Source organism: Nyctibius grandis, chromosome 17 (genome assembly GCF_013368605.1).
Source record: "Nyctibius grandis isolate bNycGra1 chromosome 17, bNycGra1.pri, whole genome shotgun sequence".
In the NCBI taxonomy this organism is placed as follows: Eukaryota; Metazoa; Chordata; class Aves; order Nyctibiiformes; family Nyctibiidae; genus Nyctibius; species Nyctibius grandis.
This window is the reverse complement of record NC_090674.1, coordinates 1,290,971-1,311,235: the sequence shown is the minus strand read 5'-3', so window position 1 is coordinate 1,311,235 and position 20,265 is coordinate 1,290,971. Positions and strand designations below refer to the sequence as shown.

Here is a 20,265-nt window from a genome sequence, read left to right as displayed (position 1 = left end):
ACCCATGTACCCCCCCAGGGGTGCACCCTACTCCCCCCCCGTGTGGGGGGGGGGGTGAGCTCAGCACCCACAGCCAGGCTTAAGTGCACCCCAGTCCTCCCAGTCCTCCCAGTCAAACCCGGCAGAGGGCACCAGTAAGCCCAGTTTGTTGCCTTCTCTCGCCCCCCCCTCCCCAGTGCTGGCAGCGGGGGGAGGGTGGAGGACGGGGAGGAGGAGGAGGAGGCGAAGGCCGGGTGCGGGGGGGATTTAAGGGCTCGCGGGCCCCCCGGGCCGGCCTCCTCCCGCCGCCCAGGAGGGACGTGGGTGTCGGGACCCGAGTTTGTGCGGGTACGTGTGTCCCCAACCCCCCCCCGGGGCCACCGGTGGCACCCCCGGGGGAGAGGGGGGGGTCCCTGGGGAGGGGAGGGGGTGGGAGGTGCAATGGGGGGGGAGGGTGCGATGGGGACACGAGTGTGCGATGGGGACATGGGGGGGTGATGGGGACACGGAGGGGTGTTGGGGACTTGGGTGTGCAACAGGGACACGGGCATGTGGTGGGGACACGGGTGTGCGATGGGGACACAAGCGTGCAACAGGGAATGGGTGTGTGATGGGGACATGGGCATGTGGTGGGGACATGGGTGCTCAACAGGGACATGGGTGTGCAACAGGGACATGGGTGTGCAACAGGGACATGGGCACATGGTGGGGACACGGGTGTGCGATGGGGACACAAGTGTGCAACAGGGACGTGGGCATGCAATGAGGACATGGGTGTGCAACAGGGACATGGGTGTGCGATGGGGACACGGGCATGTGGTGGGGACACGGGTGTGCAATGGGGACAGACGTGCAACAGGGACATGGGTGTGCAATGGGGACATGGACATGGGATGGGGACACATGTTGGGGATGGGGACAGGGGTGTGCGGTGGGGACATGGAGGTGCAGTGGGGACAGGGGCACGCACTGGGGACATGGCCATGCGGTGGGGACATGGGTGTGCGATGGGGACGCAGATGTGATGGGGTCATGGCCATGCGATGGGGACAGGGACATGCGATGGGGACAGGGACATGTGCTGGGGACCCCGACGTGCAACGGGGACACAGCCATGATGAGGACATAGCCATGCAATGGGGACAGCGACACACAATGGGGACCCAGCCACGTGACGGGGACCTCACTGTGACACGCACACATGGGGGCCATGCCACCGTCCCCCAGCCCCGGGTTGGTGCCAGCGAGGTGACACCCAGCGGGACCAGTGGCCAGCGGTGGGGGGGAGCTGGCATGTCCCCAGGGGGTCACATCGGTGATCACGCGGGGAGGGGACATTTCCCTCCCATCCTCGCTTGACCGAGCCCCGGGGCGAAGGTCTCGCTGGGGAAACTGATGCACGGGGCGGGTGCCCCCCCACCCTGCAGCTCTCTCCTATCCAGCACCCGCTCAGCACCACAGGATGAAGGCTCTCCTCCTCCTCCTCCTCGCCCAGCTCTGCTCGGCATCGCTGGTCCCCGGTAGGTGAGGTTTAAGGGGAGGGGAGCTGCGCCCCAAAAGTGGGTGCTGTTGGGTGCTATGGAGACTGGTTCCCCCCCGCAGAGAGGGAGAAGGACCCCGAGTACTGGCGGGGGCAGGCGCAGGAGACCCTGCGGGGCGCCCTGCGGCTCCAGCGCCTCAACCAGAACGTGGCCAAGAACCTCATCCTCTTCCTGGGCGACGGTGAGACGGGGGCACCCGCCCCGGGGCGGGGGAGTGGGGGCTGCGGGGGACGGGGCCTGCGGGGGACGGGGGCTGCGGGGAGGTGGGTGCCGCGGTGAAGCGGGTGGGCAATGGAGTGGGTGCGGTGATAAAGGGGGTTTGCAATAAAGTGGGTGCTGGGGGAAACTGGGGTTGCCATCAGCTGGGTGCTGGGGTAAACAGGGTTTGCATTAAGCTGGGTGCTGGGGGAAACTGGGTTTGCAAAAAATTGGGGGCTGAGAAAAATTGTGTGCTGCGAGAAGTTGGGTGCAGCAATAAACTGGATCTGCACTGAATTGGGTGCTGCAATGAACCGGGTAACTGGGTGCTGCAGTAAACTGGGCTTGCAATAAATTGGGGGCTGCAATGAATTGGGTGCTGTGATAAGTTGGGTGCTGCGATGAACTGGGTTTGTGATGAACTGGGTGCTGCGATAAATTGGATTTGCCATAAATTGGGTCCTGCAATGAGTTGGGTAAGTGGGTGCCGCGATAAACTGGGTTTGTGATAAACTGGGGCTGCAATAAATTGGATGCTGTGATAAACTGGATTTGCACTAAATTGGGTGCTGGATTGAATTGGGTAACTGGGTGCTGTGATAAACTGGGGGCTGCGAAAAATTGGGGCTGCAATAAATTGGGTGCTGCAACAAACTCAGTTCATGATAATTGGGTGCTGGGAGAAACTGGGTTTGCAATAAACTGGGTGCTGGGGGAAACTGGGTTTGCAATAATTGGGTGCTGGGATAAACCCGGTGCCCTGGCAGGGATGGGCGTCTCCACGGTCACGGCCGCCCGCATCCTCAAGGGGCAGCTGCAGCACGGCAAGGGCGAGGAGAGCCTGCTAGAGATGGACAAGTTCCCCTACGTCGCCTTGGCCAAGGTGAGCACCCCAGGCTGGGGGACCCACATCCCCCTGGGGGGACACCCATGGGTGCGGTGACACCCACCGCGAGGTCACGGGCAAGCGGGCGGTATCGAGCGGGAGCCGAAATTAGGTCAGGGGCGGGCGAAGGGAGCTGGCATTGGTGCCCGCTGGCCGTGCCAGGGTCCTGCCCGTGGGAACGGGGAAGGGGGGGAGCAGGATGAGGCCACTCGGGCGTGGGAAGCCACGGGGACCACCCCACCCCGCTTCTCCTGGGGTCATTTTGCTGAACAAAAGGCTTGATTATGAAATTACAAGTTGTCAGCGGCTCCCTGCACCCCCGCAGGGGATGCTCGTGGCGGCGGCTTCTCCCTCCCTGCCTAAAAACGGGCTGAAAAAAGGCTAAAAGCGTCAAAACGCGGCGAGGGGATGGGGTGGGAGTGTGTCATACGGGGGGCAAGGGGCAAAATGGGGGGGCAAGGGGCAAAAGAGGGGGTACACATGCAGGATGGGGGTCCAGTGTGGCCAAACAGCATGGGAAAGAGAGCTCCAGGGTGGGGAGGATGAGGATGATGAAGCTTCAAGGTGGGGATGATGATGGTGGTGATGGTTCTGGTGATGATGATGAAGCCTCAGGGTGGGGATGATGATGGTGGTGGTGATGGTTCTGGTGATGATGATGAAGCCTCAGGGTGGGGATGATGATGGTGGTGATGGTGGTGGTGATGGTTCTAGTGATGATGGTGATGATAACAAGAGTGGTGATAATGATGGTGGTGATGGTGCTGGTGATGATGATGGTAATGACGACAGTGGTTTATTTATCTCCTCCCCCCCAGACCTACAACACCAACGCACAGGTCCCCGACAGTGCAGGCACAGCCACCGCCTACCTCTGTGGCGTCAAAGCCAATGAAGGGACGGTGGGCGTCAGCGCCGGCGTCACCCGTGACCGCTGCAACACCACCAAGGGCCAGGAGGTGACCTCCATCCTCCGCTGGGCCAAGGATGGAGGTGAGGGGTTGGTGGGTGCTGGTGCAGGGAGGGGTAAAGCAGTGGGGTTTGGGGTGTTCCCACCAATGTCCCCTGAATTCGTGGTGCAGGCAAGGCGGTGGGCATCGTCACCACCACGCGGGTGACCCACGCGACACCCAGCGCCGCCTACGCCCACTCCGCCAACCGTGACTGGTACTCGGATGGAGAGATGCCCCCGGATGCGCTGGAGGGCGGCTGCAAGGACATCGCCCGGCAGCTGGTGGAGAACATCCCCGATATCGAGGTGGGGATGGGGATGGGGCCACCAGGGATGTGGGCTGGAGCCACCCAGGGATGAGGACAAGGCCATGAGTAGATATATGGGACGAGGACCACCGATGGGTGAAAGGCTGGGACCCCCAGTAGATGTTGGGCTGGAACCAGCAGTGGGTGAAGAGCCAGAACCCCCAGAAGATGTTGGGCTGGGACCACCAAAGGGTGCAGGGCCAGGACTGTGAGTGGGTACAAGGCTAGGACCACCCCAGTAGATGTGAGGCTGAGACAACCAATGTGTGCAGGACCAGGACTGGGGGTAGATATGGGGGCAGGACCACCAATGGGTGTAGAGGCAGAACCCCCAGCAGATATGGGACCAGGACCACCACTAAGTGCAGATCCAGAACCCCCAGCAGAGGTGGGACCGGGGCAACTCATGGGTGCAGAGCCAGAACCCCCAGCAGATGTAGGACCAGGATAACCAATGGGTGCAAAGCCAGAACCTCCAGCAGAGGTGGGACCAGGACAACCAATGGGTACAGAGCCAGAACCCTCAGCAGCTATGGGACCAGGATAAACAATGGGTGCAGAGCCAGAACCCTCAGCAGCTATGGAACCAGGATAATCAATGGGTGCAGAGCCAGAACCCCCAGCAGAGGTGGGACCAGGACCACCCATGGGTGCAGAGCCAGAAACCTCAGCAGACATGGGACCAGGGCAACCACTGGGTGCAGAACCAGAACCCCCAGCAGATATGGGACCAGGGCAACCAACGGGTGCAGAGCCAGAACCCCCAGCAGATGTGGGACTAGGGCAACCAATGGGTGCAGCGCCAGAACCCCCAGCAGAGGTGGGACCAGGACCACCACTAAGTGCAGAGCCAGAACCCCCAGCAGATGTGGGACCAGGATGACCAATGGGTGCAGAGCCAGAACCCTCAGCAGATGTAGGACCAGGATAACCAATGGGTGCAGAGCCAGAACCCCCAGCAGCTATGGGACCTGGACCACCCATGGGTGCAGAGCCAAAACCCCCAGCAGATATGGGACCAGGGCAACCAACGGGTGCAGAGCCAGAACCCCCAGCAGCTATGGGACCTGGACCACCCATGGGTGCAGAGCCAAAACCCTCAGCAGATGTGGGACCAGGACCACCCATGGGTGCAGAGCCAGAACCCTCAGCAGATGTGGGACCAGGGCAACCAACGGGTGCAGAGCCAGAACCCTCAGCAGATGTGGCACCAGGACCACCCATGGGTGTTGTACCAGGACTGTCGGGTGGCTAAGCCACCAGGACCCCCATCAGACATAGGGCTGGGACCACGATCCCACAGAACCCCAGACCCTCCATGCCCATAACCCCAGCCCCCCAATTCCCTTCCCCCCACAGCAGCCCCCTCTTTCCTCCTATCCCCCGCCCCCAAACCCCCCCTTTTCCCCCCGATTCTGCCCCTCGCTGCGGATTTACGCAGAATTTCAGCCCTGTAAAGAAATACTCTCCTGGCCTCCAAAACAGCCCCAAAGCAAAACACCGCAGCCTGTTATTTCGCTCTTTAATAGCCCCTTCGCTGGGATTTTTGTCCCTTTAATATAATTTTAAGTCTGTCCCAGGCTGGAAATAATTATATAGCGGGGAAAAGAAAATTTTTTTTCCCTTTTTTTTTATTTAATAATTTTGGCGTCGGTGTTTTGCAGCTTTATAATTCACCTTCTGCGCTGAGAAAGCGGGAGGGGGGAATAAAAAAAAAGTAAAAAATAAAAATCTCTGCTGGGTTATAAATAACAGAGGGCAAATAAATCGGGCTCCAAAGCAAACAGGGCGAGCTGCGGGATGGGGCTCCGTCCCGGCGGGGTCACGCGGGGATCCCGATGTGGAGCATCCCTCCCACAGCTGTGAAAGAGAAAATTTTGTTTAAAAAAGAGCAAATTTGCTGCTGGAAATGGTTATTTTTATCCTGGGTTTTAATTAATAGGAAGAGATTCAGGGTTATTTTCGAGTGAGGTGAAATTCCTCGGGTGTTTTCGCTTTTCCTGGACATCCCGCTGCGCCTCGGCGGGGTTTTCCCGTTAAAACCAAATTGGGGGAAGGAAAAAAAAAAAAGAAAAATAATTAAAAATAAATTTTTTAAATGCTTTTTTCTCTCATTTTTGTAGGTGATTTTGGGCGGCGGGAGGAAATATATGTTCCCCAAAAACGCCAGCGACGTGGAGTATCCCCACGAGGAGAAGCATCGGGGGACCCGCCTCGACCGCAGGGACCTCGTCCAGGCGTGGCGCGATGCCAAGCCCCCCGGCAAGGTGACAGGGACGTTGTTTTGGGGTACACGCGCACATCGCCCCGCTGTGACGTTGCAAAGCCACTCGTGGGGGGCAGGGAGATTTTTGGGGGGGGGTATAAAGCAGCCCTGGGGTTGGCAGGGGCGATGGGGAGGTGACAACCTGCCTGTCCCCTGTCCCCAGGTCGCCAAGTATGTGTGGCACCGGCGGGACCTGCTGGCGCTCAACCTCAGCCGCGTCGACTTCCTCCTGGGTGAGTCCCGGCACCCAAGGGTGCCCCGGCATCAGCTGGGTGCTTTGGGGGAGCCCTTGGCCATCCTGGGGTGCTGGGGCAGCTGGAGTGGCCAGTTACCCCCTGGGGATGCTGGTACCCTGAAAGGATGCTCATACCCCAAAAGTGTTCTTGTACTCCCCTGGGGATGCTGGTACCATGTGCTGGGGATACTGGTACCCCAAAAGGATTCTGTAACTCTCCTGGGGATGCTGGTACCCCAAAAGGATTCTGTTACTCCCCTGGGGATGCTGGTACCCCAAAAGGATTCTGTTACTCCCCTGGGGATGCTGGTACCCCAAAAGGATGCTGGTACCCCAAGAGTGTTCTCTTACTCCCCAAAGGGATGCTGGTACCCCAAAGGGATTGTGTTAGTCCCCTGGGGATACTGGTACCCGCCCCAGGGACACAGGGCTCTTTGGCCCGCAGTACAATTCCCCAGCGCAGGCGGGGGCAGGATTTGACCCCGCCGTCGGAAGGAAGGGCTGGGACCATCCCCGGCTCCTATCTGATCCCCCGGGATCCGGCGGCGGGCGAAACGCTTGCGCCAGCACAAGAAGCAAGCGACAGGGCTGGATTTGGCCCCCGCTTTTTTTTTTTTATTTGGAGGAAAAAGGATGTCCCCAGCTGTGTCATTGTCCCCAGGCCTCTTCGAGCCCGGTGACCTGGTGTACGAGCTGGACAGGAACAACGAGACGGACCCGTCGCTCACCGAGATGGTGACAGTGGCCATCAGGATGCTCCAGAAAAACCCCCGGGGGTTTTTCCTCCTGGTTGAAGGTTTGGGGAGGGGGGGAAAGGGGGTGCAAAGGGGGAGTAGGGAGGGTGATGGGGGGCAAAGGGGGTGCAAAGGGGGAGTAGGGAGGGTGATGGGGAGCAAAGGGGGAGCAAAGGGGGAGCAAAGGGGGAGCAAAGGGGGAGCAAAGGGGGAGCAAAGGGGGAGCAAAGAGGTGATGGGGGATAAAGGGGGTGCAAAGGGGGAGTAAGGAGGTGATGGGGGATAAAGGGGGTGCAAAGGGGGAGTAAGGAGGTGATGGGGGATAAAGGGGGTGCAAAGGGGGAGTAAGGAGGTGATGGAGGGATAAAGGGGGTACAAAGGGGGAGTAGGAAGGTGATGGGGGAGTAGGAAGGTGATGGGGGAACAAGGGGGTACAAAGGGGGAGTAGGAAGGTGATGGAGGGATAAAGGGGGTGCAAAGGGGGAGTAAGGAGGTGATGGGGGAGTAAGGAGGTGATGGGGGAACAAGGGGATGCAAAGGGCGAGTAGGGAGGGTGATGGTAGTGTATGCAAAAAGGGGGGGAGATAAATGGGGTGATGGGGTTCAAAGAGGGGGTAAGGGGGAGATGTAAAGGGGGGAAGAGTAAGGGGATGGAAAAATAGGGGAATAAAGAGGGCAATGGGGTGCAAGGGGGGGGGGAGAAGGGGTCGCATGGGGAGAAACAAAGTGGATGGGGAAAGGAGGGTGCTGGGGGTGCCAAGAGGGTGCTGGGGGCCGCAGGCGGCCGCATCGACCACGGGCACCACGAGGGGAAGGCGAAGCAGGCGCTGCACGAGGCCGTGGAGCTGGACCGGGCCATCGGGGCAGCCACACGCCTCACGTCGGCCCGGGACACCCTCAGCGTCGTCACCGCCGACCACTCACACGTGTTCACCTTCGGCGGCTACACGCCCCGCGGGAACCCCATCTTCGGTGAGTCCCTGGGAGGGGGGGACACTTCGGGGACAACCTGGGGGACACTTCGGGGACAACCCTGGGGACATCACCATCCTGCTGGTGCCACCGCCGCCAGGTCTGGCCCCGATGCAGAGCGACGTGGACCGCAAACCCTTCACCTCCATCCTCTACGGCAACGGCCCCGGCTATAAAATCGTGGCGGGCGAACGAGAAAACGTCTCCGCCGTGGATTTTGGTGAGCGTATTTTGGGGCAAAACCCCTTGAAATTATTACAGCACGACTAAAATTAATACTTTTTAATAATTATTCTGATTTTTGGCTTTCTCTCCCCGCAGCGCACGCCGACTACCAGGCGCAATCGGCCGTGCCGCTGCGCCAGGAGACCCACGGCGGCGAGGACGTGGCCGTCTTCGCCCGCGGCCCCATGGCCCATCTCCTCCACGGGGTCCACGAGCAGAACTACATCCCCCACGCCATGGCTTACGCCGCCTGCATCGGCTCCAACCGCGCGCACTGCAACGCTGCCGGCCGCCCCGCTGCCTCCTCCTCCGTCCTCCTGCCCTTCCTCGCCCTCCTCTTCCTCCTCTGCTAAAGCAAACCACGGAGGGGGATTTATTTTTAATTCTTTCCCCCCTTTTTTTTTAAAAAAAAAAAAGAGGAAAAAAAGAAAGACTCAGCGGAGCAAAAGCAGCCGCCGGCGGTTTCGTGCCGGGAGCTGCCTCTGTAAATACCACGGTTCCTCGCCCTATAATTTCCCAGCGGCGCCTGCCCCAGCCCGAAGCCACCGCGGGGTTTGGGATGGGAACCGGAGCCTCGGCGGATCAACCCTCCCCCTTCTTTAAGCGAGACGTGATGGGGCTGGGTCCCAAAAATGCCTCCCAGAGTCCCTTGGCTGAGGCCTGACGCCAGCGCCCAACTCATCACATGTGTGGGGACCCAGAAACTACACCAAGATGGGAGGAAAAACAAAAGAAATTAACTCACCGGGTTAATTTGTCCCCAAAACTTGGTGCTTTTTTGCCTTCTGGGTGATTTATTTTGCTTTAAAATCCTTTGGTTTGAGGCAACTCGCTGCCCCAAGGGGAGAGATCTGGGGTGGTTTCAGGGCAGGGTATGGCAGGGAGAGGGGAGTGAAGGGGGATTTATGGGGTGGTACCTGCTGGGGCACGCCTGCTTCGTTAGGGTGGGGTAATTAGGGGGTGGGGGTAATTAGGGGAGGGGGCAATTAGGGGCGGGGGCTTTTGCAGCTTGCAAGGTGCTGGGGGGGATTGAAGCATGTGGTAGCACCGGAGGGGGGTCCTGGGTGTGCAAATGGTGCCCTTGGGTGTGCAAATAGTGCCCTGAGTGTGCAAACAGTGCTGTGAGCGTGCAAAGATCACCACGCACGTGCAAATGTCACCGTGGGTGTGCAAAGGGATGTCCTGGCTGAGCAAATGCCACCGTGCACGTGCCAGAATCACCATACGTGTGCAAACGGTGCCTTGCATGTGCAAATGCCATCTTTAGTGTGCAAAAGCCACCGTGCGTGTGCAAACGGTGCCTTGCACATGCCAAAGTCACTGTGCACGTGCAAACGTCACCATGGGCACGCAAAGGGGTGCCCTGGCTGAGCAAAGGCCACCGTGCACGTGCAAACGCCACCTTTCACGTGCACGCGGTGCCTTGCACGTGCAAAATTCCTTCCCCCCCCCCCCGTGCATGTCCAAATGCCACCATGCACGTGCAAATGCCATCGTGCACGTGCAAAATGCATGTGCACACCCTGCCCTGCCTCCTCAACCACCACCTCACACCTCCCCCCCAGCACCCCAAAACCCCCCCCGGGCCCCTCCAATCCCCCCCTCCCTCTCCCCCTTTTTAATTTAATTTAATTATTTTATTTTATTTTATTATTTTATTTTACTTTAATTTATTATTTTATTTTATTATTATTTTATTTTATTTTATTTTATATTTTTATTTTATTTTATTTTATTTTATTTTTTTAATTGATTTATCCAACCTCCGCCCCGGTTGGTTTATTAACTTCGGAGCGGGGCGAAGGCGATGACCCGAGGGGTGAGGGCAGCCCCGTGACCCCCCCACTGTGCCCGGTGCCCTTCGCCCCCCCCCCACTAGCCCCGCTGGTGGCCCCCAGCCCACAACCCGCCCCCCGAGCCCTCGGCGCTGGGGTTTCCCAGAACCCAGGCGGGGCCGAGCTATGTTTAACCGGTCCCGGGGTGCTTCGTGGTTTTGGGGGTTCGGGGTGGCGGGGGGGGTTGGTTGTTCTTGGCCGGGGGTTTGGCGTGAAGCCGGTGGCCACGGGGGCTACCGGCCAACTGCCACTCCCCGTGCTGAGTTGGCCACTAAAGCTGAAGTAAAAAAACCAAAGGGGTTGTTTTTGGGGTGGGGGCATGGCTCGGGGTATTTTGGGGGACCCGCAGCACCCCAAGGTTAGAACCCCCCCCTCAGCTCAGGGTGGGTGCTGTGAAAAGGCCAAAATTGGGGTAAATGACCCCAAAAAGGGGTCGGTTTGAGGGGTGGGTTGAAGACTAGGTGGAGCAGCAGCTCCTGCTGGTGCTTGGGGGTTTGGGGTGGCCCCGAAATTGGGGGACCCCCCCCGAGTTATTGGGGACCCCTCAGATATTCGGGACACCCCCCCTAGGTATCAGGGACCCGCCAGATATCGGGGACCCCCCCCGATATTCGGGAACTCCAGATGTGGGGACCCCTCCGGATATTGGGGACCCCCCATATTGGGGACCCCCCAGGACTTGGGGACACTCGCCATACATTTGGGACCCCCCCAGATATTGCAGACCCCCTCCAGATATTGGGGACCCCCCCACATATTGGCCCCCCCCAGTTATTGGGGGACCCCCCAGATACTGGGGAACCCCCAGATATCAGGCAGCCCCCAGAAATTGGAGACCCCCCCACATATTGGGGACACCCCCAGTTATTGGGGACACCCCCCAGATATCAAGGACCCTCCCAGATATTGGGGACACTCCCCATACATTGGGGACCCCCCCCACATATTGGCCCCCCCCAGTTATTGGGGGACCCCCCAGATACTGGGGAACCCCCAGATATCAGAGACCTCCCCAGATACTGGGGACCCCCCCAGATATCAGGCAGCCCCCAGAAATTGGAGACCCCCCCACATATTGGGGACACCCCCAGTTATTGGGGACACCCCCCAGATATCAAGGACCCTCACAGATATTGGGGACACTCCCCATACATTGGGGACCCCCCCCAGATATTGCAGACCCCCCCCATATTGGGGACCCCCCAGTTATTGGGAAACCCCCCGGAACCCCCAGATATCGGTGACCCCCCCAAAACTGGAGACACCCCACACACATATCAGGGACCCTCTCCAGTTATTGGGGACCCCCCCCCCAGATATGGGAACCCTCCCAAATATTGGGGACACCCCCAGAAACTGGGGAACCCACAGATATTGGGGAACCCCCCAGAAATTGGGGACCCCCCCAGTTATTGGGGAACCCCCCATATACCAGAGACCCCCCAGATGTTGGGGACCCCCTATAGATATTGGGGACCCCCCCAGGTATTGGGACCCCCCCCAGGTATTGGGGACCCCCCCCATATTGGGGACCCTCCCGATATCGGGGCCCCCCCCAGCCGTAGCGATAAATAAACTTTTATTTTATACAGGACTCGTGGGAAACACAAACACAATCTGGGGGGGCTTGAAAAAAATACCCCCCCCCCAAAAAAAATCCCAGCATCCGACCCATTCCGGAGCTTTCTTCCCTTAAAATAAAAGGGGGGGGGATACGACAAGGGGGGACCCCCGCTTTGGGTTTGAGCCCCCCCTTTTTGGGGGGGCTGGTTGACCCGCTTTTCATTTTGGGGGGCCCCCCCCATGTGGCATTGGGGTCACAGCACAAGGGGGGGCCCGTCGTGGTCCGTCACCCCCCCCCCAAGGGGGTATTTGGGGTGACGGAGATTGTCTGGGGGGGGACACACGCCCCTATTTTTGGGGGGGTCCCCCCCAAATCCTGCACCGGGGACGATGGCTTCGGCTCCTGGCGTGGGGGGTGGCACATGGCGGGGGGGGGCGAAGAGGTGACACCCCCCCTCGGGTATTGGGGGGGTGACTATGAGCCCTGTGTGGAGGGACGTTAGTGGGTGCGCCCCGAGATGGGTGTCCCCATACTGGGGTGCACTGGGAAGGGGGGGGGGCCCAGCCTCACCGCGTTCTGGGGGGGGCCGCTCCAGCTGGATTTTGATCTCGGGGCACGGGGGGTCGGGAGGACGGTGACCTGGGGGACATGGGGTGCTGTGAGCACCCTAAGGTGGGGGGGGGTCCCCCAACACGGAGGCCTGACGCCCCGGTGATGGGCTACCTGAGGGGGTGCCGGGGGGGTCACCCGGCCACGGGGTGTCGGTGAAGGCGTCGCGGGGGGTCCCCGAAGGCGAGCGGCTCTCCTAAGGGTGAAGGGGGGGGTTAAGGGGTGCTGAAGCCCCCCCCCCCCAGCACCCAGACCCCCACCCACGGCACCCCGTACCCGGCCCGGCTCGCTGGGCTCCTCGGCGGCGCTGCCGAAGCTGCTGGCGCTGGACGAGGAGTGCGACAAATCCGGTGGCTCCGGCTGCTCGGCCCTGCGAGGGACGGTGCCCGGAGCGGGGACACGCTGGCACCGCGCCGGGGGGACACCGCCACGGCCCGGGGGGACACCGCCATGGCCCCGGGACACCTCGCCCCGGTGCCGGCCCGTCCCCATGCCACCCTGTCCCTGTGCCACCCTGTCCCCATGTCATCCTGTCCCTGGGACATCCCAGCCCTGTGCCACCCTGTCCCCATGCCATCCCATCGCTGTGCCACCCCGTCCCCATGCCATCCCCTCCCTGCCACCACAGCCCATTGCATCCTCGTATCACCCTATCCCGGTGCCACCCCGTCATTGTGCCACCCTGTCCCCTTGCTGCCCCATCCCAGTGCCCTCCAGTCCCCATGTCACCCCATCCCAGTGCCCTCCCATCCTGATGCCACCCCATCCCGGTGCCACCCCATCCCATGCGACCCTGTCCCTCTGCCACCCCATCCCAGTGCCACCCCGTCCCGGTTCCACCCTGTCCCTCTGCCACCCCGTCCCGGTGCCCCCCGTCCCGGTGCCGGGTGCGGGACCTGTCGGGGTGCCGGTGGCTCTCGGGGGAGCTGTGTGAGGAGCAGGCGCCCTCGGGGGTGGTAGCGGCGGGGCCGTCCCTGCGGGGGGAGGCGGCGGGCAGTGAGGTGACCCGGGGAGGGGACACCGGGCGGTGCCACCCCCCCGCCCCGGTCCCGGCGCTCACCTGCCCGCCGGTGCCTCCTGGATGCTCTCGATCCCGATGGCGCTGGAGCGGCGGGAGCCGAGCGGGCCGGGCCGCCGCCGCGACGGGCTCTTCCCGGGCACCAGCAGCGCCTGCGGGTCGCCGTTAACCGGGGGACCGGGAAGGGACACCCCGAGGTGGGGGGACACCGGGAGCTGGGGGGGGGGCTCCGTGCCGGGTACCCACCTCTTCCACCGAGCCCAGGCCGATGGCGCTGCCGCGGCGTCCCCGGCGGCTCCCGGGCACCAGCAGCGACTGGGGGCGGCACCGCGTCACCGGCCCCAGGGGGCACCGGGGGCACCGGGAGGGGCGGGGCCAGGCGGGGAGGGGGCGGGGTTTGGCGAAGGGGCGGGGTCGGGTGTGATGCAGTAAAGGAGGCGGGGCTTGTGAGGGGGCGGGGCTGAACCTTATAAGGGCTGTCGGGGGTGGGGCTTCGGGGGAAGGGGCGGGGCCAGGACGCCTTAGGGGCGGGGCTTGCAGCGCGGGGCGGCCCTGCTCCCTAGAGGGGCGTGGCCTCAGCCCGGCTCCGCCAATCAGGCTGCCCGGGGGGCGTAGCCGGGGCGGTGTGGGCGTGGCCCGGGGCGGGGCACTCACGCAGGCGGCCCCGTCGGGGGCGGCTCCGGCGGCGGCGGCGGCGTTGGCGACGGCTGGGGGGGGGCACCGGGGGGGCCCGGCGGGGGCCGAGCCCCGCGGCCTCCAGGGAGGGGCTGCGGCCCCTCAGCGCCCGCTGCAAGGCCCCCCCCCGCGCCCCGTCAGCAGCGCCCGGCCCCGCCGGCTGCCCCCGCCCCGGGGGGGGTGTGTGTGTGGGTGGGGGTGGGGGGGACACACAGCCACGACCGTGCCCCCACCTTGAAGGACTCGAAGAAGCCCGGGGCGGCGGCGCCGTTGTCGGGGCGCTCCTCGTCGGGCCCCAGCCCCAGCACGGCCTGGCTGCGCGCCTGCAGCTCCTCGTGCAGCGTCTCCAGCAGCGCCGCCCGCGTCCGCTCCTGCGCCAGCCACGCGTGACCCCCCCACGCGTGACCCCCCCCCCCCACGCGTGACCCCCCCACACGACACCCCCCACGAGTGACTGACACCCCCCCCCCCCCGGTATCCGTCCCCCCTGCGCTGCCGGGGACCCACAGCACCCATGTCCCCTCCCCACACCTCGCCCACTCCCCCCCCCCAGCCCACGCGGCCCCCACATCGTGCTCAGCACCCACGCACACAGCACCCACAGCAGGGACAGCACCCACGTGCGCGGCCCCCCCCCCCCCATTAATGGCGCCCACATCATGCACAGCACCCAGTGTACGTGGCACACACACACACACACCACCCCCCCCCCCCAGCACCCACATGCACACAGCACCCACAGCCCATTGCACGCACAGCACCCACATCATGCCCAGCACCCATGTGCCCCACAGCATGCACAGCACCCACACCCACAGCAATCACAGCACCCACAGCCACAGCACCCACATGCACAGCACCCATGGCACACACAACCTCACATCATGCCCAGCACCCATGTTGTGCCCAGCACCCATGTTCTCAGCACCCACATTGTGCCCAGCACCCACATTGTGCCCAGCTCCCACGTCCTCAGCACCCACATCATGCCCAGTACCCATGTCCTCAGCACCCACACTGTGCCCAGCACCCACGTTGTGCTCAGCACCCACACTGTGCCCAGCACCCACGTTCTCAGCACCCACATTGTGCCCAGCACCCATGTGCCCACCACCCACACTGTGCCCAGCACCCATGTTCTCAGCACCCACATTGTGCCCAGCACCCATGTGCCCACCACCCACACTGTGCCCAGCACCCACAATGTGCCCACCACCCATGTTGTGCCCACCACCCACGTTCTCAGCACCCACATTGTGCCCAGCACCCACATTGTGCCCACCATTCATGTTGTGCCCAGCACCCATTTGCCCCACAGCACGCCCAGCCCCCTTGCAGGCGCAATCCCCCAGCACCCCCCAGCACCCCCCTCCGTGCTCAGCACCCAGCACCCACATCTGCACCCACCTCCAGCTTGGCGAACTTCTCGGCCCTGTAGCAGGCGTACTCGGCGTTGATGAGCTTCGTCAGCAGGAACTCCTGGAACTCAGGCCCCTGCGGGGGCGAGGGGCAGCCCTGGGTGGGTGCCACCCAGCGACACCCCCCCCAACAGCACCCATGGGTGCTCACCTTCCTGAAGACAGCGGGGTCGGGCAGCGGCGGCCCGAAGAAGGGCACGTCGTCACGGGCGGTGACGGAGACCTGCGGCGGGTGGCGGGGGGTGATGGGGCACCCCGCTGCTGCCCCTATAGCACCCTACGGGGCTGGGGAAACTGAGGCACGGGGGTACCTTGTAGAGGGGCCCCTGGGAGCCGCCGCGCTCCAGCTGCACCACCACGAAGGCGTGGAGGAAGTTGGAGGCGATCATGTCGGGGACGAAGGGGGTGTTCTCGTCCTGGAACACCACGGCCACGATGTCGTTGCCGATGTGACGCTTCCGCTGCAGCTGGGGGGACACGGGGGGGGACACGGGGGGACAAGGGGCGGTCACACCAGGAGGGCAAAGGGAACGGCAGAGCCTGTGCCCCTTAGGTGCTCCCCAGCACCCAGGGGTGCCCCTGGAGGTTTTGAATCCCATAGAAACCCTCCCAGCACCCATGGGTGCTCTGCTAGCCCCTGCATCCCATAGACAACCTCCCAGCACCCATGGGTGCTCTGCTAGCCCCCTCCGTCCCATAGATAACCTCCCAGCACCCACGGGTGCTCTGCTAGTCCCCTACATCCCATAGATGCCCCCCAGCACCCACGGGTGCTCTGCTAGCCCCTGCATCCCATAGATGCCTCCCAGCACCCATGGGTGCTCTGCTAGTCCCCTGTATCCCATAGATGCCCCCCAGCACCCATGGGTGCTCTGCTAGCCCCCTCCGTCCCATAGACAACCTCCCAGCACCCATGGGTGCTCTGCTAGTCCCCTGCATCCCATAAATGCCCCCCAGCACCCATGGGTGCTCTGCTAGCCCCCTCCATCCCATAGACAACCTCCCAGCACCCATGGGTGCTCTGCTAGCCCCTGCATCCCATAAATGCCCCCCAGCACCCAGGAGTGCCCCTGAAGGTTTTGCATCCCATGGACACCCCCTCCCAGCACCCAAGGGTGCTCTGTCACCCCCCCACACGCACACCCCATAGGCACCCCCCCAGCACCCATGGGGTGTATTGTTGGCCCTTGTGTCACACAGATGCTCATCCAGCACCCAGGGGTGCTCTGCCAGCCCCCTACATCCCACAGATGCCCCCCAGCACCCATGGGTCCCCCTGGAGCTTTTGCATCTCATAGACACCTCCCCAGCACCCAGGGGTGCCCCAGAAGCCCCTGCACCCCATGGACACCCCCCCCAGCACCCCAGAGGTGCCCAACCAGCCTTTGCACCCCATGGAGGTGCCCCAGGACCCCCAAGCACTCACGTGTCCCCCCCAACCCTTGTCCCCTCGGTCCCCCCCCCCAGCACCCATGGGTGCCCCACCTGCTGAGCATCCCCCTCGGTGTAGGGCAGCTTGGTGGACACGTGGAACATGATCTCCTTGTCGCGGAAGTGGCAGTAGATCGACTCGGTGCCCGTCTGCCCGTGGGTCACGTCCAGCCCCCCCCGAAATCTGGGTGGGGTGGGACAGGCACCCTGAACGTGGGGTGGTCCATGGGTGGCCCCCACCCACCCAGCACCCCCATCACGCACCCCTTGAAGTCCCGCAGCTGCACCCGCTGACCCAGGACGTCGAGGAACTCGGTGAAGGCTGGGCTCTCCTCAGTGGTGCCGAAAAGCTCCTCCTCGGAGGTCTGCGGCGGGGTGAGGATGGGTGCCAGCACCCACCTGGGACCCCCACAGCCCCCCACCCTAACCCCCACCCACCCCACCCCACCCCACCCCATACCTGCCCCAGTTTTTGGTAGATGACCCCAAATTTGAAGTGGTTGCTGAGCACGTGCTCGTCGAAGGCGAGGATGAGGCGGGATGCCTGCGGGGTCAGGAGGGGGCGGAGGTTGGGTGGGGGACACCCCGGGGTGCCCCCCACCCCTGGGTGCTGCCCCCCAACACCCTGTTCACCTTGGGGTAGAGCACGGGGTAGAAGCGATCCACGTTGACGTCCTCGCACACCAGCTGCAGGAAGGATGGGTGATGCGGTGGGCGGCTCAGGGTGAGGGGGCACCCATGGGTGCTGCCAGAGGTGTTGCACCCACCTTGGCCATCTGCACCACGTTGGGGAACTCGGCCAGGCAGGAGATGGGCACCACATCGTGCAGGGTGCGGGCGCGGGTGCTGCGGGGCGAAGTGGGGGTCAGGGTGGACCCCCCCCACTTCCCAGCCAGCACCCATGGGTGCCCCCAGCACCCTGCTCACCGCAGCAGCAGGTGGAGGTGCTCCTGCTCGTCGTACTTGAGGGAGAAGACGAGGTGGCCCAGCGCCGGGTCCAGGGAGTAGTAGTTGAAGTGTTCCTGAGGGGAGGTGCCAAGCACCCATGACCGTGCCAATGGGTGCTCACGCTGGCAGGCACCCGTGCCATGGGGCACCCATAACTGTGAGCACCCATCCCATGTAGCACCCAGGTCCATGAGCACCCACACCCATGGGGCTCCCATGCTCACAGGTACCCACCTCCATGAGCATCCATATGCATGAGCACCCATGCCATGGGCCACCCAAATCCATGCGCACCCATACCCAAGGGGCTCTTAGGCCCATAGATACCCACACCCACCTCCATGAACACCCATACTCATGAGCACCCATGTCATACGGTACCCAGGTCCATGAGCACCCATACCCATGGCTCTCCCATGCCCATAGATACCTGCACCCAGCTCCATGAGCACCCATATGCACAAGCACCCATGCCATGTGACACCCATGTCCATGAGCACCCATACCCATGGCTCTCCCATGCCCATAGATACCCACCACCCACCTCCATGAGCACCCATGTTTATGAGGTCTCCATGCCCACCCACAGCTATGGGGAACCACTCCCCACACACACACACACCACCCCAAGCACCCATGCCTGGAGCACCCATGGGTGTCTCACCTTGCCCAAGAAGTGCTTGCGGTAGATCTTGGCCGTGTGGTTGCCCTCAAGCTTTGCCCGGGTGCTGGGTGCTGGGGTGGGGGGGGACTCGGGTGCCCCGCTCAGCTGGTGGTTGGTGCCCTCGATCCAGTAACCCCCGAACTGCGGCAGCAGGATGAGGGGGAACGGCCCCTCCCGGCCCAGCACCTGCACCCACAACCGAGGTGGGTGCTCCAGCCACCCACCCATCGACCCACCCAGCCACTCGCCTGCCCTTGCACCCATTGCTGGAGGGGAGCGGGCGCTCTACCTCGTGCACGCTGGGGTAGGGGATGTAGTCCTCCTCCGTCTGCAAGACAACGGGGTGGGTGGAGGCCACGATAGCACCTATGGGTGCTGGTTGGGTGCCCCCACCCCAGCGACGCCTACCTTGAGCGGTGGGGGGACGGCGTGGCGCTGCTGGGCCATCCTGCTGCCCTGCGGGAGATGGAGCCTGTGGGTGCCCATCACCCTGCCTTGGCATGGGCACCCTTGGGTGTGGAGTACCCTTGGGGGCTTACCTCGGCGTGGGGTGGCTGAGGGGGTGGTGGTGCCGGGTGGGGGACACGTCTAGGTGGCCCGGGGAGGCCCAGGGGGGTCCATGGTGCCTGGGGGAGAGGAGAACCCCCCGCCAGCTCCTCGCCGTGACGCCCGGCCGCCCGGGCAGGGGCGTTACCCCTGGAGCCTACTGATGGCAGCCAGCCACGCGCCGCCCTGCTGGGAGCCGGGAGCCGGCGGCTCAGGGGTGCCCGGGCACCACACGGGGGGTGCCCGGCTGGTGAGGTGCCCCCAAACTCATCTCACCCCCCACCCCCACCCCACGCCCCCCAAGGGCGCCCTCTGCAGGCGGGAGGCGGCGCGGCGCGGTCAGCACCACGGACAGCGCCGGGCACCGCGCGGGGACACGGGGACACCGGGACACGGGGACACCGGCCCCGGTGTGAACACAGCCGTGTGCGAACGGGTCCCACCCCCGTGCAAACACACCCCGGCCGGGTGCGACCCTCGTGTAAACACGAACCCTCGTGCAAACGCGACGGCGGGCGAGGGTGGCCCCGGTGGCAACAGGGACCCGGGTGCCACCGGGACCCGGCGCTGCGCAAACGGGACCCTGGTGCAAGGACCACCCTGGTGTAAACACCACCCTGGTGCAAGGACCACCCTGGTGTAAATATCACCCTGGTGTAAACACGACCCTGGTGCAAACACAACTCCGTGCAAACGCGACAATGTCACACGGCCCCTCGTGCAACCCCGACCCGTCCCCACCCCCCCCTGGGCCGCAGCGTGACCTGCTGGGCTGGGGGGGGCCGGGCAGGGTCCTGGGGGGCTCCGCCATCCCCCCCCAGCACCCAAGGGTGGGGACAGTGCCGGGGGGGGGGTGACAGTGGGGCAGGGGAAGGGTGACCCAAATGTGGGAGCAGGGGGACATGGGGGGCAGGTTGTGGGGACTGGGCTGGGGGAGGGGGGGGGCAGATGAGGGGGCCAGGATGGGGGGGGCAGAAGGGGGGGGCAGATTTGGGGATAGAAAGGTTGGGAGGGTGATTAATGGGGGGGATATTGGGGGGGCAGGTTGGGGGGGTAATTAATGGGGGGGATATTGGGGGGTAAATTAATGTGAGGGGATATTGGGGGGACAGGTTGGGGGGTAATTAACGGGGGGGATATTGGGGGCAGGTTGGGGGGGTACATGGGGGGCTGACACCTACCCCCGCCCAGACCCGGAGCCCCCCCCCCCGCCTCTCCCCCCGTTGCCGGTACCGGCAGCAGCTGAAGGTCACCGGGGGGG

The 20,265-nt window shown here is 63.3% G+C and overlaps 2 protein-coding genes across 2 annotated transcripts; one reads left to right on the top strand and one right to left on the bottom strand.

Annotated features, from left to right (window-relative positions):
- Positions 1–246: 246 nt before the first annotated feature.
- Positions 247–9,039, top strand: ALPL (alkaline phosphatase, biomineralization associated). The gene is made up of 12 exons (XM_068414576.1): positions 247–327; positions 1,407–1,499; positions 1,582–1,701; positions 2,486–2,601; positions 3,423–3,597; positions 3,687–3,862; positions 5,988–6,131; positions 6,294–6,363; positions 7,027–7,161; positions 7,880–8,071; positions 8,172–8,291; positions 8,393–9,039. Exons 2-12 carry the CDS (start codon positions 1,442–1,444, stop codon positions 8,647–8,649), a joined length of 1,563 nt encoding a protein of 520 aa, XP_068270677.1. The 5' UTR covers positions 247–327; positions 1,407–1,441; the 3' UTR covers positions 8,650–9,039.
- Positions 9,040–11,735: 2,696 nt separating this feature from the next.
- On the bottom strand, positions 11,736–19,055 carry RAP1GAP (RAP1 GTPase activating protein). Its single transcript, XM_068414573.1, has 21 exons — positions 18,998–19,055; positions 18,867–18,914; positions 18,748–18,786; positions 18,459–18,644; positions 17,774–17,868; positions 17,614–17,692; positions 17,480–17,533; positions 17,307–17,390; positions 17,111–17,211; positions 16,901–17,030; positions 15,727–15,882; positions 15,567–15,638; positions 15,405–15,491; positions 14,231–14,368; positions 13,569–13,637; positions 13,365–13,474; positions 13,201–13,278; positions 12,581–12,674; positions 12,419–12,500; positions 12,266–12,334; positions 11,736–12,178 (listed from the first exon to the last, which is right to left on the bottom strand). Exons 2-21 carry the CDS (start codon positions 18,903–18,905, stop codon positions 11,949–11,951), a joined length of 1,992 nt encoding a protein of 663 aa, XP_068270674.1. The 5' UTR covers positions 18,906–18,914; positions 18,998–19,055; the 3' UTR covers positions 11,736–11,948.
- Between the last annotated feature and the right edge of the window lie 1,210 nt (positions 19,056–20,265).

What these genes read in the sequence shown, in the direction of transcription:
- ALPL (XM_068414576.1), top strand. Translation starts at nt 1,442, where the DNA reads ATGAAGGCTCTCCTCCTCCTCCTCCTCGCCCAGCTCTGCTCGGCATCG. An exon ending in CATCCTCTTCCTGGGCGACG is followed by an intron (nt 1,702 to 2,485) that starts GTGAGACGGGGG and finishes GTGCCCTGGCAG; the next exon opens with GGATGGGCGTCTCCACGGTC. An exon ending in GTTTTTCCTCCTGGTTGAAG is followed by an intron (nt 7,162 to 7,879) that starts GTTTGGGGAGGG and finishes TGGGGGCCGCAG; the next exon opens with GCGGCCGCATCGACCACGGG.
- RAP1GAP (XM_068414573.1), bottom strand. Translation starts at nt 18,905, where the DNA reads ATGGCCCAGCAGCGCCACGCCGTCCCCCCACCGCTCAAG. An exon ending in AGCCACCGGCACCCCGACAG is followed by an intron (nt 12,675 to 13,200) that starts GTCCCGCACCCG and finishes CGTCCCTCGCAG; the next exon opens with GGCCGAGCAGCCGGAGCCAC. An exon ending in GCGGCCCCCCCCAGAACGCG is followed by an intron (nt 12,179 to 12,265) that starts GTGAGGCTGGGC and finishes CCCTCCACACAG; the next exon opens with GGCTCATAGTCACCCCCCCA.